Here is a 14,789-nt window from a genome sequence, read left to right as displayed (position 1 = left end):
ATTGGGATGCCTGGGTGGCTCAGTTGGTTAAGCGGCTGCCTTCGGCTCAGGTCAGGATCCCAGCGTCCTGGGATTGAGTCCCACATCAGGCTCCTTGCTTGGCAGGGAGCCTGCTTCTCCCTCTGTCTCTAGCCTGCCACTCTGTCTGCCTGTGCTTGCGCTCTGTCTCTCTCTCTCTAACAAATAAATAAAATCTTTAAAAAAAAAAAAGTGAAGTCTTTTAACTTTGGTAACCCCTTGAAAGGGGGCCTAGGGGCCTGTGAACCACACTTTGAGAATGGCTTAAAGAAATTTACGAACAAGTACACCAGCATACTGTTCGCAGAAAAAAAATGCCCAAATGTCCATCAAAAATAGACTGAATAGAGGCGCCTGGGTGGCTCACTGGGTTAAGCTTCTGCCTTCAGCTCAGGTCATGATCTCAGGGTCCTGGGATCGAGCCCTGCATTGGGCTCTCTGCTCAGCAGGGAGCCTGCTTCCCTCTGCTTCTCTCTGCCTGCCTCTGTGCCTACTTGTGATCTCTCTCTCTGTGTCAAATAAATGGATAAAATCTTTTAAAAAATTGACTGAATATATTCACATAATGGCATACTGTTGTTACAGGAGTATCTGGATGTGGTCCCTACCACACTTGGACCCAAGCAACTTGGGCCTCTGCCCTGAGCCCACTTTAGACAGCCTCTCACCTCTGCCTTCCTCCAGCTGTGATGTGACCTTTCCTTGGGGGGCAAGCAGTCACCTAAATCCTGAATTCCATCTTTTTAGACCAGGCTCCAAGGCACTTCCCTGAATTCCCTGTCCAAATGGCTCTGATCTCATTTTCAGAGCCTGAATGACTCTCCTTAGGCCCACCCTACTGAAAACAGGTAGCTAATACTGGTGTGCCCAGGCTTAAGACCAACGGATGGCCAAGGGTCATCTATTCGCACATGGTATAGGTATCTACACATATGTGTGTGAGGCTTCTTGTGGCACAGGATGGAGCCAGGACAGGCAGAGAGAGTGGGTGAACCCCAGATCTCTATTTGCACTTTTGTCCCAGACCCCACTGATGCTCACGTTGGTCCTGGATGAATAGTTCTTACATAATATTGAGCTCAAATAATACCAGTGTGTGTGTGCCGGAGCACACACACACATATACACATATTTCCATTGACACACAATTTCAAAAAGAGGCAAAACTATAGTGTTAGAGATATATAAAATCTAAAGCACTCATTTGTAAGTATTCATTAAATAATAGTACATACGTTACCCACTTTTTGTCAAATTGTGTTTTGACTGTCTCAACCTGAAAACGAACTATTATCAAGTTTCCTATTTTATCCAAGTTCTCTAGTCATGGTTCTTATTTTGCTATTTGAAATCTTCACATATGTATCTATTAAAAAATACTTTCTTGGGGCACCTGGGTGGCTCAGTCAGTTAAGCATCTGCCTTTGGGTTAGGTCATGATCCCAGGGTCCCAGATGGAGCCCCACATCTGGCTCAATGCTCAGCAGGGAGTCTGTTTCTCCCTCTCCCTCTGCCTGCAGCTCCCCCCTGCTTGTGCTCTATCAAATAAATAAAATCTTTAAAAAATAAAAATAAATAAAGAATACTTTCATAATGAATAAAAACGACATGTACTTGGAGATCTCAAGATAAAATGGATACTATCATCAATAGGGTTTATGAAAGGAGGAGAACAACTTTTAAGAGGTCTGCTCATATTCACTTTTGGGTTAAAACAATACAACTATTATTGAACTTAAAAATTGGGTGGTGTCCAATAATGTAGTGTCCATAAGTGGGTCAGTATAAGAGAAAGAGTAGACCTGTGAAAAAGCCTAAAACATGAATGTTTCAAACACACTTGGGAAGAAAATTTTTGGGATAAACCATCTGCCTATTAGTGGGGGTTAAAAGATAAAAAAAAGTACATACTGAGGACAGTTCACTCGCCATCCTGTCCTAAGCACACTGCACTCCCAGGGAACTGAGTAGACACTCAATCTCCATTGCACAGGCAAGTAAATAGGAAATCAAACGAACATGCCTCAGAAAATTCCAAGATTCAGTTTCTCTGCGCAAGGCAATCACACTTTCTAAATCCCTATGACAATTTCCTAATATTTTTGTTTGCTAAACCCAAGAGCCCAATCTACAAAAAGCAAACTAAATGCATTTTCTACCTCCCCATTTATCACTGATACATGTCACAGGCTGTATTTCCAAAAACAGTCACACAATATTTTCAGTCCTACCTGCTCTTCTAGAACCTTGATGTTCCTCGTCAAGAAAGGTGGATCCCGGGACGCCTGGGTGGCTCAGTTGGTTAAGCAGCTGCCTTTGGCTCGGGTCATGATCCCAGCGTCCTGGGATCGAGTCCCACATCGGGCTCCTTGCTCCGCAGGGAGCCTGCTTCTCCCTCTGACTCTGCCTTCCACTCTGTCTGCCTGTGCTCCCTCTCACACAAATAAATAAATAAAATCTTAAAAAAAAAAAAAAAAAAAAGAAAGGTGGATCCCCTTCTTTTGAACATAAGCAGGTCTTTATGATGGCCACGGTAATAGTTATGACAGAAGTCACACTGTGTGATTGGGGGGTTAGGACATAAAAAGAACTAGAGCTTCCATGTGGGCTCAGTGTCTTGAGACACACAGCTTAGAGTCCATGGTGCCATGTACTGAGTCTGACTATTCTGAAGCCACCATACTTGAGAGACCACATGGAGAAATAGGGATGCAGGCAGAGCCTCAGCTTTCACCCCCATCTTTCTGATTTTCCCCACCCAGGCAAGTGGACTCCAACCCCAGTCACTATCTGACAGAAACTGCATGTGAGACCCCCAAGTGAGAACCACTTACACCATCCTATTCAACCCCCAGAAGCATGGAAGAGAAAAAGAAAATGATGGTCTCTGTTTTAAGCCATTAATCTGTTACACTGAATCGACAACTGATGGAATATATGATCCAGTTCATGCAAAATACTTCTTGTATCCATATTGTAAGTGAAACAGTAAGAATGTAGAAAAGTTTGAGGCACCTGGGTGGCTCAGTAGATTAAAGCCTCTGCCCTCGGCTCAGGTCATGATCCCAGGGTTCTGGGATCAAGCCCCGCATCCGGCTCTCTGCTCAACAGGGAACCTGCTCCCCACCATCGCCCCGCCTGCCTCTCTGCTTACTTGTGATCTCTGTTGGATAAATAAATAAATTTTTAAAAAGAATTTTAAAAAGGAGTGTAGAATAGTTTTCAATTTTTACTTAACAAAGGAGAATATTAATTAAAAAAAATTTTTTTTAACTATCCTGGTCACAAAAATCTAAATTGGTAAAACCAAGCAAACTAGCAGTCTAACTAATTAGATTTCCAACAAGTTTTCAAAAGCCAGTGGCCTTCAATATTGCTTTTAGCTTTCAAAAATCACTTTAATCCTGGGATGCCTGGGTGGCTCAGTCATTAGGCATCTGCCTTTGGCTCCGGTCAAGATCCCAGGGTCCTGGGATTTAACCCTGCATTGGGCTCCCTGCTCAGTGGGGATCCTGCTTCTCCCTCTCCCACTGTCCCTGTTTGTGTTCACTCTCTTTTGATGTGTGTTTCTCTGTCAAAGAATAAATAAAATCTTAAAAAAAAAAAAAAATCACATTAATCCTTTCTCGTGTACTTCCAGTTCTCAAAGTGTGGTCCCTGGAGAGGCCGGCATGACCATGGCATGGGAAGTTGGTGTAGATCAAAAACTCTGAGGAGGGGCGCCTGGGTGGCTCAGTGGGTTAAGCCGCTGCCTTCGGCTCAGGTCATGATCTCAGGGTCCTGGGATCGAGTCCCGCATCGGGCTCTCTGCTCGGCAGGGAGCCTGCTTCCCTCTCTCTCTCTCTCTGCCTACTTGTAATCTCTCTCTGTCAAAAAAAAAAAAACTTAAAAAAAAAAAAAAAAAAAAAAAAAACTCTGAGGAAAGGACATGTGCTACGTTTGAGACCATGCCCTAAGATTTGCCATATTCCTTCTTTCAATTCCCTTTATTATACCCTGTGACACAGGCAAAGGCGAGGCTACCACTCTTAGTTTATAGTTGAAGAGACCGAGGCTTGGAGCAAATAACGAAAGAGCTCATCCAAGGTTGATAGAGTGAGGACATAGAGCTAGGGATGGAAACTAAAGACACAACATCCTGTGAAGACATCTGGTCATCGAACAGGTTTCCAAATTATTCAAGTTTATAATTTTGTTTTATTTTATTTTATTTTTAAGATTTTATTTATTTATTTGACAGAGAGATCACAAATACGCAGAGAGGCAGGCAGAGAGAAAGAGGGAAGCAGGCTCCCTGCTGAGCAGAGAGCCCAATGCGGGACTTGATCCCAGGACCCTGAGATCATGACCTGAGCCGAAGGCAGAGGCTTAACCCACTGAGCCACCCAGGCGCCCCCAAGTTTATAATTTTAAACACGTTAATTGGACAGGCCTCTTCATAATTTTAGTGTCTATGTGTAGGGGTGATGTCACAGGGAGTAGTACTCAGCATTGGAACCCTGTCTCCTCCCGTAATACTGTGTTATCTTGGCTGAGAAACTTCACTTTTCTGAACCTGCTATTATAAGAGAGAAGGCTGCTTTAAGGGTTAACAACAATAGCTAACAGCTGAGTTCTCATTATGCCCCAAGAACGGCTGTATATACTTAAACAAATTACCTTACCTTATCCTCCTAATAGGACTCGGCGGTTCTCCCTACCTCAATTTTCTAGGTAAAGAAATTGGAAGCACAAAGTGATTTTAAATAAGCTTCCCAAGTCATAGAGCTCCCTATGGAGCAACAGAGAAGGAATCTGAGCCAGGAAGTCTGACTATAGAACCTGAATGCTTCAACTGTTTTCTCACTTAAAATAATTAAATGAAATGACCCACATAAGGTGCAGAGCACATTGCCGGAGTTTAATAACCACAAGTAATTTTACCATTATTGTTGGGAATATCTACTACTTTTACTCCCTTAATAGGTAGGTCACTGCTTATTTCCAGTACCCCAATATTCTGGGAAAGATGTCCAACACATTGAAAACGAGTAAAATAAAATGCAAGTGAAGGGAATGAGGAGTGTATTGTGGATCTTAGTGTGTATCCTGACAAGGGCTAGAGAACGTATTCTCAACATATTTAGCATTTTATGCTTATAATTATTTCACTCATGCTTGAAGGCTCTTAACACGTATACCCTACATGTTAATGCTGGTCCTAAAAACATGCAGGAAGCCCTAAGACCGAACTGTAATACTGTATTCAATGACACCAGAGATCTGACAAGGGACTCAGTAAAATGTTAACAGTCCTGGATTTTTGAGTGCGAACTTTTTTTTTTTTTTAAGATTTTATTTATTTATTTGACAGAGGAAGAGAGAGATCACAAGTAGGCAGAGAGGCAGGCAGAGAGAGAGGAAGGAAAGCAGGCTCCCTGCTGAGCAGAGAGCCCGATGAAGGACTAGATCCCAGGACCCTGAGACCATGACCTGAGCCGAAGGCAGCGGCTTAACCCACTGAGCCACCCAGGCGCCCTTGAGTGCGAATTTTCTTATCTACCATCCTTGCATTTGCTGCAAATGATTTTTTTATTGATATAAAGAAAAGTTCAAGACTATCCGAAAGATGAGTTAAGACGTACCTTCAGTCCATCGGTCTATGGACAAAGTTCTGAAGACATTTATGATTTCCTCGAGTACATCTGAGAAAGCCCATCCTGCTCCAAAGCTAGTTTATGCGGAAGAGCTACGCCGTCCTCACAGCGAAGGCCCAGCACAAGAAATCCCGGATTTCCTTGTACTTACCTCCACGGCGTAGTGGAAAGCGGAGGAGCCGGGGTGCAAGGACAGGTTCTGAAGAGGCTTGATACATGGTTTCTCCCATCCACACTCTAAGGACCACCCCACCGTCAACATGTGATCCGTGAACACAGTTCCAAACACCAGAGTACTTGGGTCTGGTTTTTCCTTTAAAATGGAGGCCGGTGTGATTATGAGATCTTTCGCCTGAGGAAGAAAAATCGGCACCATGAAAGAAAAGTTACTGGACATCCCCTGGCTGCATAATACAGAGGGTGAAAAGACAAAATTTAGGTCACTGGCTGCAAAAAAGTGAAATCAGTTGACTTTCAAATGCTGGCAACGAACTCGGAAATTTAACAACACTACGTGAGCCAAACAAATCTTGTTGGCATTCAGAATCTGGCTTGCTGTTTGAAATCTCTACTGTACACAGACTAATAAATAAAGACCAGTGATATTTAAATTTATTTTTTTTTTAAGATTTTATTTGTTTATTTGACAGAGAGAAATCACAAGTACACTGAGAGGCAGGCAGAGAGAGAGAGAGAAGGAAGCAGGCTCCCTGCTGAGCAGAGAGCCCGACGCGGGACTCGATCCCAGGACCCTGAGATCATGACCTGAGCCGAAGGCAGCGGCTTAACCCACTGAGCCACCCAGGCGCCCAAGACCAGTGATATTTAGAAACAGGGACAAAATAGCAGAACGGGTAAAATGATGGAAAAAGAAGAACACATGCCTTCCTCGTTCTCACCACAGGACTTCTATCAAGCATTCAGGAATGAGGGAAGGGGTGTCTTCTAAAATAATGACAGCAATACTCATAATGATTTGTTAAACTAAAATTAAAGTCATTAAGAATCAAATCTCTTGGTGATGGTTGTACTCCAGCTCCCTCAAAGAATTCTTGGCACAAGCCTTCAAAACCCCCTGGGTACATCATAGAAGAAAGGAAGAGAATGAAACAAATGTTTTCCTCTTTGAAAACAGAGAAGTAGAGAATGTACACCAAGATATAAATCCTCTATTCTGTGTTGAGGAAACAGTGAACAAAAGACCTCTTATTGAAAGCAAGAAAAATAAGAGTAATAGGAAACAACTTCACACAGCACCATTACACCAACTCCCCACAAAGCCAAGCTTGCACATTACACATGGCCAAACCCACACACCCCAATCACAGTACCATCTCGAACTTCACAAGAGCTGTAGTCAGCCAACAAACCATAGGGGAAGGAGCTTTTTGATCAGGAAAAACAATATTAGCCAGGGACAGGTTCAACTTGTTAACAGGTTGTAAGGAAGGTCCAACTCCATAAGAGTACTCATTGCCCCCCAAAATCAAGTACAGAAGTTTCCTTTAGATCATCAGCTCTTGTCCTTATATTAAAATAATCCCAGGGGCACCTGGGTGGCTCAGTCGGTTAAGCATCTGACTCTTGATTTCAGCTTGGGTTATGATCTCGGGGTCATGAGATTGAGCCCCGTGTGAGCTCCGGGTTGGGCAGGGGGCCTGTTTAAGATTCCCTCTCTCCCTTTCCCCTTCCCTGCCTTGTGCACATGCTCTTAAATAAATAAATAAATACATAAAAATTAAACAAAAATCCAATCGCTTCTAATTTACTGCCTTACACATGCCTCAGTCACTTGATATATTATGAATGATAATCAGTTTCATTTTTATAATATTCAGCTGAATGTATTCTAAAACAACAAAAAAGCTCACATTACAGGGAAGCCTAAGGCACTAGAGATAACATATTACTGTAATTTTCAGGTTTAGTAATGTTACTTTGGAATATGCCAATAAAATGCCAAATTTGGAGGCAAATGGACTTTCTTTTACCACTATTTAATCCAAGTAAATTAACTTAAAACCCTTTATTGAGTGCAGAAAAAGAATTTATTTTAAAGGGATACACTCCAGCTCAATTATTTTGTTCCCTGAATCCCATTTCTCTCCCTTTATCCTCTAGACCTCATCCCCCAAATAGGATATTGGGCAAATTTCACCAGAAGGTTAAATGCAGCCTTCTGGTCTATTTTGTAAATAAAAGTTTTATTGGAATACAGTCACACTGTTCTTTTAGCTTTAACGATGGCATTGTCCATGAATCATGTCAGAAATTATGGTCCTCAAGCCTAACTATTTATTATTTGACCCATTAAAAAGTCTGCCAGTCCCTCTAGACTGTTTGGACAAGAACTGAGTAGATATTCCAGTGAAATCTCTAACCCTAGCACAGTGCCTCACACACACAATACAGTACATCTTAAATGCTGAAAATAACATCCGGCTGATTTCAGGTACTCCCTGAGGGATGACAGGCCCATCCGCAGAAGACGGCCAGGGTTTAAAGTGAGTGAGATTCTAACATAAACATTTCATTACATGAATGGTTTCACAGTGCTCTTGCACAACGAAGCACTCGGGACTTGGCTTTAGTTGGCTTTTTTAGTGGCTTTTCTTAGCCTTGGGCTAAGAAAAATCTGTAACCATATCACTAGAGTTACATAAACAATGCAAATTTTCACCTATTAAAACTACTAATAAAAACTTCTCAGTAACAGGGGAAAACAGTAAGACCCAGAGAACAGAAAGGTGAGAGTCGGTAAAGAGGGAGAAGTGAGAGTGTGAGTAGAAGACGTGAGTTTCTCCTGCTCGCTGAAGCTGGGGTATGTCTTCGATATTGCAAAGGCAACAGACCTCAGCCTTTCCCTCTAATGACAGAACGGACAGAATGAATACTTTGTATGGTTCTTCAAAAGTAAAATAAAGATCACCTTCTCTGTTATTTCTGTCATTAGCTAACCCATTCTCCCATGAGATAATCAAGAAATCAACTATACATGATACTTACAGCTTTCAGGATTTCTATACTCTCCAATAAATAACCACCTGCCATGAAACCAATAGGCCATGGAATATATACTTTCTATCAATAACAATCTACATAGTATTTAAAAACAAGACTATGGCCTCATATAAAACAGCTTTTTAATTTTTCCTTCTCTTGCTTTCTTCCATATCTGCTTTATTATTCTTAGTATTTTGCCTTTTTACTCACTCAGTGAACACTGACTGCACCAGCACAATGATTCAGGCACTGCACTAAGCAAGCACAAGAGATGCAAAGATGCCTGTGGCTCAGTCCCTCCTCCTCAGCAAATTCAACATCAGCCATGGACAGACAGGAAGCAGCCGCTGTGAGCAAGCATTACTCACCCCATCTATTATTTGCTGAGCTACTGTGTACCCATTGTTACAGGCCCAAAGGAATCTCTGGGAGGAAAACAAGTAAAGTCCTGTTCTCTTAGTGCAGGGAAACAGTATAAAGAATTAAGTGGATAAAGAGGGGTAAAGAGGTGATTAGTGCTATGAAGCAAATGAATGCTGCTTAGAAGGATAGTGTGGGGAAGAAAAACCCATTTTTGGTGAAAGGGTTGGGAATGACCTCTCTGATGAGGTGTCCTTTGAGCAGAGACTTGAATGAAAAAAGAAGGTAGGCCATGTAGATATCTAGAGGCTAAGTGTTTGAGGGAGAGGAAGCAAGGGCCCAGGTCTTGAGAGGGGGCCTTGGCATGTTCAAAGAACCGGGAAGGTTCAGTGCGGCAGGGATCCAAGAAATGTGGGGAAAATGGAGTGGCAGAAGATGCCACAGAGGCACTGTGGCTGCTGGAACAGTGGAAAGCTCTGGGCCAAGAAAACTAGTTACTTCATGCTCTACTGACCAACATTCCAGTTCTCCATGGGTTCTGACTCCATGCAATTAAGAGTGTACCCAGTCTTAGGGCACCTTGGTGGCTCCGTCAGTTGAGTGTCTGACTGGATTTTGGCTCAGGTCATGATTTTTTGGTCGAGGTCCTGGGATCAAGCCCTACATTAGGATCTGTAAGGAGTCTACTTGAGGATTCTCTCTCTCCCTCTTCCCCACTCCCCACTTGCACATACGCTCTTTCATCAATAAGCTTTGAAAAAAAAAAAAAGACTGTACCCCATCTGCCTTACTTCCCCAGGAACCTTTACCAAAGAGGCTGCTAACAATTAAAACAACCCAGTTTACCTTTACTCCAGGCAATTTGAGGGATGGCTACCATTCTTTCTTAATTTTTTAAAAAATATGAAGGAGCAAAACAGGAAGGGGGAGAAAGATTGACAGTGGCAAAATACAAAAATCTGGGTAACACTGAATTTTTTCCTTAAGCCTCTACATTTCCTCCTCTGCATCAGAGATCCTCGGCCCTGGCTATACATTGGATTTAAATACAAAGCTTTTTAGAAACACTAAACCACATTCCATTCCAGAACTGAACCAGAACCTCACAGGGAAAGGGCAGGGGAGTGGCTGGCTGGTTGTTTCTTCAAACTTACCCACAACATTCTAACTGGTCACTCAGGGCTCACCATTCTACACTATCTCCCTTGAAGATTTTAGCAACGGCGAGGAACAACGGTTTCCAACACTGGCTGCTGAATTGGTTCACTTGGGAAGTTTTTTGTTTTTTTGTTTAAGGAAATGTCACTGCCCATGCTGTAGCCAAGATACACAAAAACTCCAGGAAAAAAATGAAAGGAACTCAGGAGTGGAACTTCACATCAATTTTCACTGAAGGCTCTCCAGGAGATTCCAAGGCACTGGAAAGGCTGAGATCCACTTAGGAGATTTAAGTCTCATTTGTGAATTCTTACCAAAAGGCATACATTTTTATTTCATAATCATAGGACCTTAGTTATCTCAGACTGAATGTATCTAAAATAGGGCACATGTTTCCGCCAAAACTTGATCCCTATTTCTGATATCATATTACATTCTACATCTTTCCTTCTTAATCCTTAATTCATCTAATAAGAGGAATGCATGTTTATTTTTAAATTCTACTGTAAAGCGAAGAAAAATGAAAAGTATAAAATTCCCAACATTCAAAAAATAAATCACTAACATTTTTAACTAGTAGCCCTGGCCACTATGTTCCCACTTCCCAGACATGACCTCCAATAAAAATCCATTGTGCATGTCTTCCTATATTTCCTTTACATCTTCATTACTTTCAAGATAATATACCATTCTCCACAACATTCTCCCAGCCCTCAGCTTCCCCATCAGTAATTGAGACACGCGTACTTTCAAGAATCTCTTTAATAAGTCTGATTTCTGGGGCGCCTGGGTGGCTCAGTGGGTTAAAGCCTCTGCCTTCGGCTCAGGTCATGATCCCAGGGTCCTGGGATCAAGCCCCGCATTGGGCTTTCAGCTCAGCAGGGAGCCTGCTTCCTCCTCTCTCACTGCGTGCCTCTCTGCCTACCTGTGATCTCTGTCAAATAAATAAATAAATAAAATCTAAAAAAAAAAAAAGTCTGATTTCTCCATTTCTACCATCCCCTCAGTAGCAACTATCCTGTATCTTTTCCCTGTCATCTCGGAACATAATCACATGCTTAATCATCATCTTCAGTGTGCATGAGGAGCTGAATGACTACAGAGAAGTCCAAATCAAATTTAGCTGCAAAATCAAGTACCCCACGTATGGCACTAACTTCTTGTGTCAATTCTACCTCTCACTAATGTCCTGCATTAACCGTCTACTTATCACTCAGCCATGCGTTCAGTTGCAAGTAAGTCAAGCACAGAAAGAGGAGTTGGTTTTCTCACATCAGTCTGGAGGAGCCAAGCCTGGCGGTAGCCCAGCATCTCAAGGCCCTTTGATTTTCTGAGCCTTCTCCTCAGAATCAAAAGAAAGCTCATCATAGCTGTAGCTTCAGCTTTCATGATTTTCAAGGTCCAAAGATAGGGGAGGGAAAGGATAACAGCAGCCAAGTCTGTTCCCTCTAATCGCATTCCCCAGGAATTCCCATATGCCTTATCGGTCAGACATGTGTCACGCTATCTAGCTGCAAGGGAGGCTAGCAAAGCAGGAGAACTGCAAACAGCATCAAGGAACATCAAGTCAGTAAGGAACTTGGGTGGGCTGTACTAGGGGTACACACTGACCCAGCGGCTGAACGCTGACCAGTACTTAAGCATTCTTGTCTACATGCCTCTGTTTAACATGGAAGGACTAAACTTGCCAAAGATGCCTTCCCACCGTCACCTCTTTTTTTCTTCCGTATCATTTCCTCCACCTGTCACACCAGACATATGGTGTAGCCAGTTTATCACACTCCTTTCGTCCTCCTGGAGGAAGTGTGGAAACTTCCTCCTGCAGGAAGTATATAATGCCCCATCTGGCCCAGCAGTCTGGTGGTACCCTCAGCTATTCCAACTGCCTAGCAGTTGCTCAGACAAGCCTTCTATATAGACATCCCCACCCCTAGAATGTTTGGTTTGGCTCTATAAAATCTTTTAGTTAATTTGAACAATTGGAAAAGGGAGTCATTTCTTTAGATTATGCTGGACTCTCATTTAGCACAGTAACTATTACAAACATCAAATATGTGCTAATAATTGTGTTCTAAATCTTGCTAAACATTGGGGCACCTGGGTGGCTCAGTGGGTTAAGCCTGTGCCTTTGGGTCACGATCTCAGGGTCCTGGAATCAAGCCCCACATCAGGCTCTCTGCTTAGTGGGGAGCCTGCTTCCACCTCTCTCTCTGCCTGCCTGCCTACTTGTGATCTCTGTCTGTCATTTAAATAAATAAAATCTTTAAAAAATTTTTTTTTTTGCTAAACATGGATTGATCTTCATGGTCTGGATCTCTCAACAAAACAGACTGCTGTAGTTTTTATAAAAATCTTGTGTACTTGCTGTATTTCATAAAAGACCCTTTTGTTAATACAAATCCTTAAAGAACCAACTTTAAGAATGATTATGGCCCAGTAGCCCAGTATATAATTTTTACTTTTCTGAACTGTCCTTAAAATACCCACCACTCACAGTGATCCACTGACCCTGTGAGATCAAGTTAATTAATGGCAAAGATAAAGAACAAGGTATTTTTATGCTGGACTTAGTGCTCTTGTAATTATAACTTGATACTACTACTTGAGTTCCTGGAAACTGAATACAAATGATTAAATTACCAGGTACTCTATTTTAGTAAGCTACTACATCCTTTTGTAAGATGTGACTTATTAACGATAGGAATAGCAACCCTCTGATTTTCTAATTTGTAAATAAGGATTGCCCTATATGCAGTTTTTCAAAGTAATACACAACTGAGTGCCTTCAGAATTTCATCAAGTCTAATTTCTGTCATTTAAAACAATTTATGGGAGGCCTGGGTGACTCAGTTAAACATCTGACTCTTGATTTTGGCTCCGGTCGTGATCTTGAGACCATGTGATGGATCCCCATCAGGCTGAAGGTGGAGCCGGTTTAAGATCTTCTCTCCCCCTCTCTCTTTGCCTACCTAGGCAACCCTTCCCCAATGTGCATGTGCTCTCTCAAAAAAACCCACAACAAACAAACACAAACAAACAAAAAAAACCCCACCAAAACAAAAAGGAAAACAAAACTTCTCTAATTCTAGAAACTGAAACTAACAGCTTTTAACCTGAGCTCCAAGAGAAATTACCTAAGAATATTAAAAAACAACCAGTAAACTGAATGAAATTCAAAAATAAGCAATATTAGCTGAAGGTTTGTGACTAGTTTTGAGTACATGTGAAATCTAGTTCTAAGGGGGAAATAAATCTTTGTTTGGCATACAAGAAACACATTTTGCAAACAGTTTTCAATCACTGTTTAGAAACCTTTTTCTGTATTTGCTTTCCAAAGATGGATAAAAATAACAGTATTTGTAAAACGACACTTTCTCCTACATAATTAATCTGTCTCCTTCTGATGCTCCTTGTTCTCTGATGACTTCAAAGTCAGGATGTTTCTGGCCATATGCTTGTGGAAGAATCTGGAAGACCACAATGACTGGATTGTGAAACGACAAGAAATAATTGACAAAAACAAAGCATATTAAAAACAGCAACTTCTGAACTCAAAATTCATGCTTGGGTATCATCTGCTCTGAAATGGGGAAGCCCGGAGCAGGCTGATGTGACCCGGTGGCAGCCAGCATTCGGGCCACATCTCTTGTTCACCACTCAAAATCGTATCTGTATTTCTCTGCACTGGACACAATACGTAAATATTTAAAAGCTATCTCTGGGGGCGCCTGGGTGGCTCAGTGGGTTGGGCTGCTGCCTTCGGCTCAGGTCATGATCTCAGGGTCCTGGGATCGAGCCCCACATCGGGCTCTCTGCTCCGCGGGGAGCCTGCTTCTCTCTCTCTCTCTCTCTCTCTCTGCCTGCCTCTCTGCCTACTTGTGATCTCTGTCAAATAAATAAATAAAATCTTTAAAAAAAAAAAATAAAAGCTATCTCTGCATTACAAGTGTATCAGAAAATGCATAACTTTGGTCGACAATAAGTGCATTTTTCTGACTCTATTTGGAAAGCATTAGGTGCTAAGTTCATTAGAGATATTCTTTTAAAATCTAATAGAGGGGTGCCTGGGTGGCTCAGTCAATTGAGTGGGGCAGGTGGTGTTCTGCTTGTGGATTTTCTCTCCCTTCCCTCTGCCCCTCACCCAGCTTGCTTGGTCATGCTCTCTCTCAAATAAACAAATAAATCCTTAAGAAGATCAAATCTAGTCTAATAGAAAGGGGAGAATTGCAGATTTAGAGTGTCACACTCTGTGGAGAGCTACTGAGGAGGGGAAAGTGGAAGAAACAGACAGCTGGTCTCTTAGAAACACAGAAGGCTCTCGAGTCCATAGAAAGATTCTGTAGGATTCCCCAGTAATAAGGCATCTCAATTTTGGGCCTTGTTGGGAAACTGCAGCCTCAGTTGTATCAAGATGGGGGAAGGGATGCAATATGAAAACTCAATGAGAAACTCAAAAGGCAACTTAAAAATACAAATGGAGAAAATAAAGGAATAAAAAAACTTTGCTTTTTGTCAAAAGCAACAATGGTTCTATAAAACCCACCATTTCCCCCCCAAATTATCAATTTCATTTTTCCTTTGCCTCATTACATATGCACTGTGAATACAATCACC

The 14,789-nt window shown here is 42.0% G+C and overlaps 1 protein-coding gene across 3 annotated transcripts in view; it reads right to left on the bottom strand.

Moving 5' to 3' along the window:
* BCAT1 (branched chain amino acid transaminase 1) overlaps positions 1-14,789 on the bottom strand; it is a 108,020-nt gene that overhangs the window by 56,560 nt on the left and 36,671 nt on the right. For all 3 annotated transcript variants that reach the window (XM_059402803.1, XM_059402802.1, XM_059402804.1), the window contains exon 3: positions 5,806-6,006. In XM_059402803.1, the coding sequence (XP_059258786.1) occupies positions 5,806-6,006 (201 nt within the window). The remainder of the gene's footprint in view (positions 1-5,805; positions 6,007-14,789) is intronic.

This window comes from Mustela nigripes, chromosome 6 (assembly GCF_022355385.1).
Source record: "Mustela nigripes isolate SB6536 chromosome 6, MUSNIG.SB6536, whole genome shotgun sequence".
In the NCBI taxonomy this organism is placed as follows: domain Eukaryota; kingdom Metazoa; phylum Chordata; class Mammalia; order Carnivora; family Mustelidae; genus Mustela; species Mustela nigripes.
Note: the sequence above shows the minus strand (reverse complement) of the source record. Positions and strands in the feature narration are given on the sequence as shown.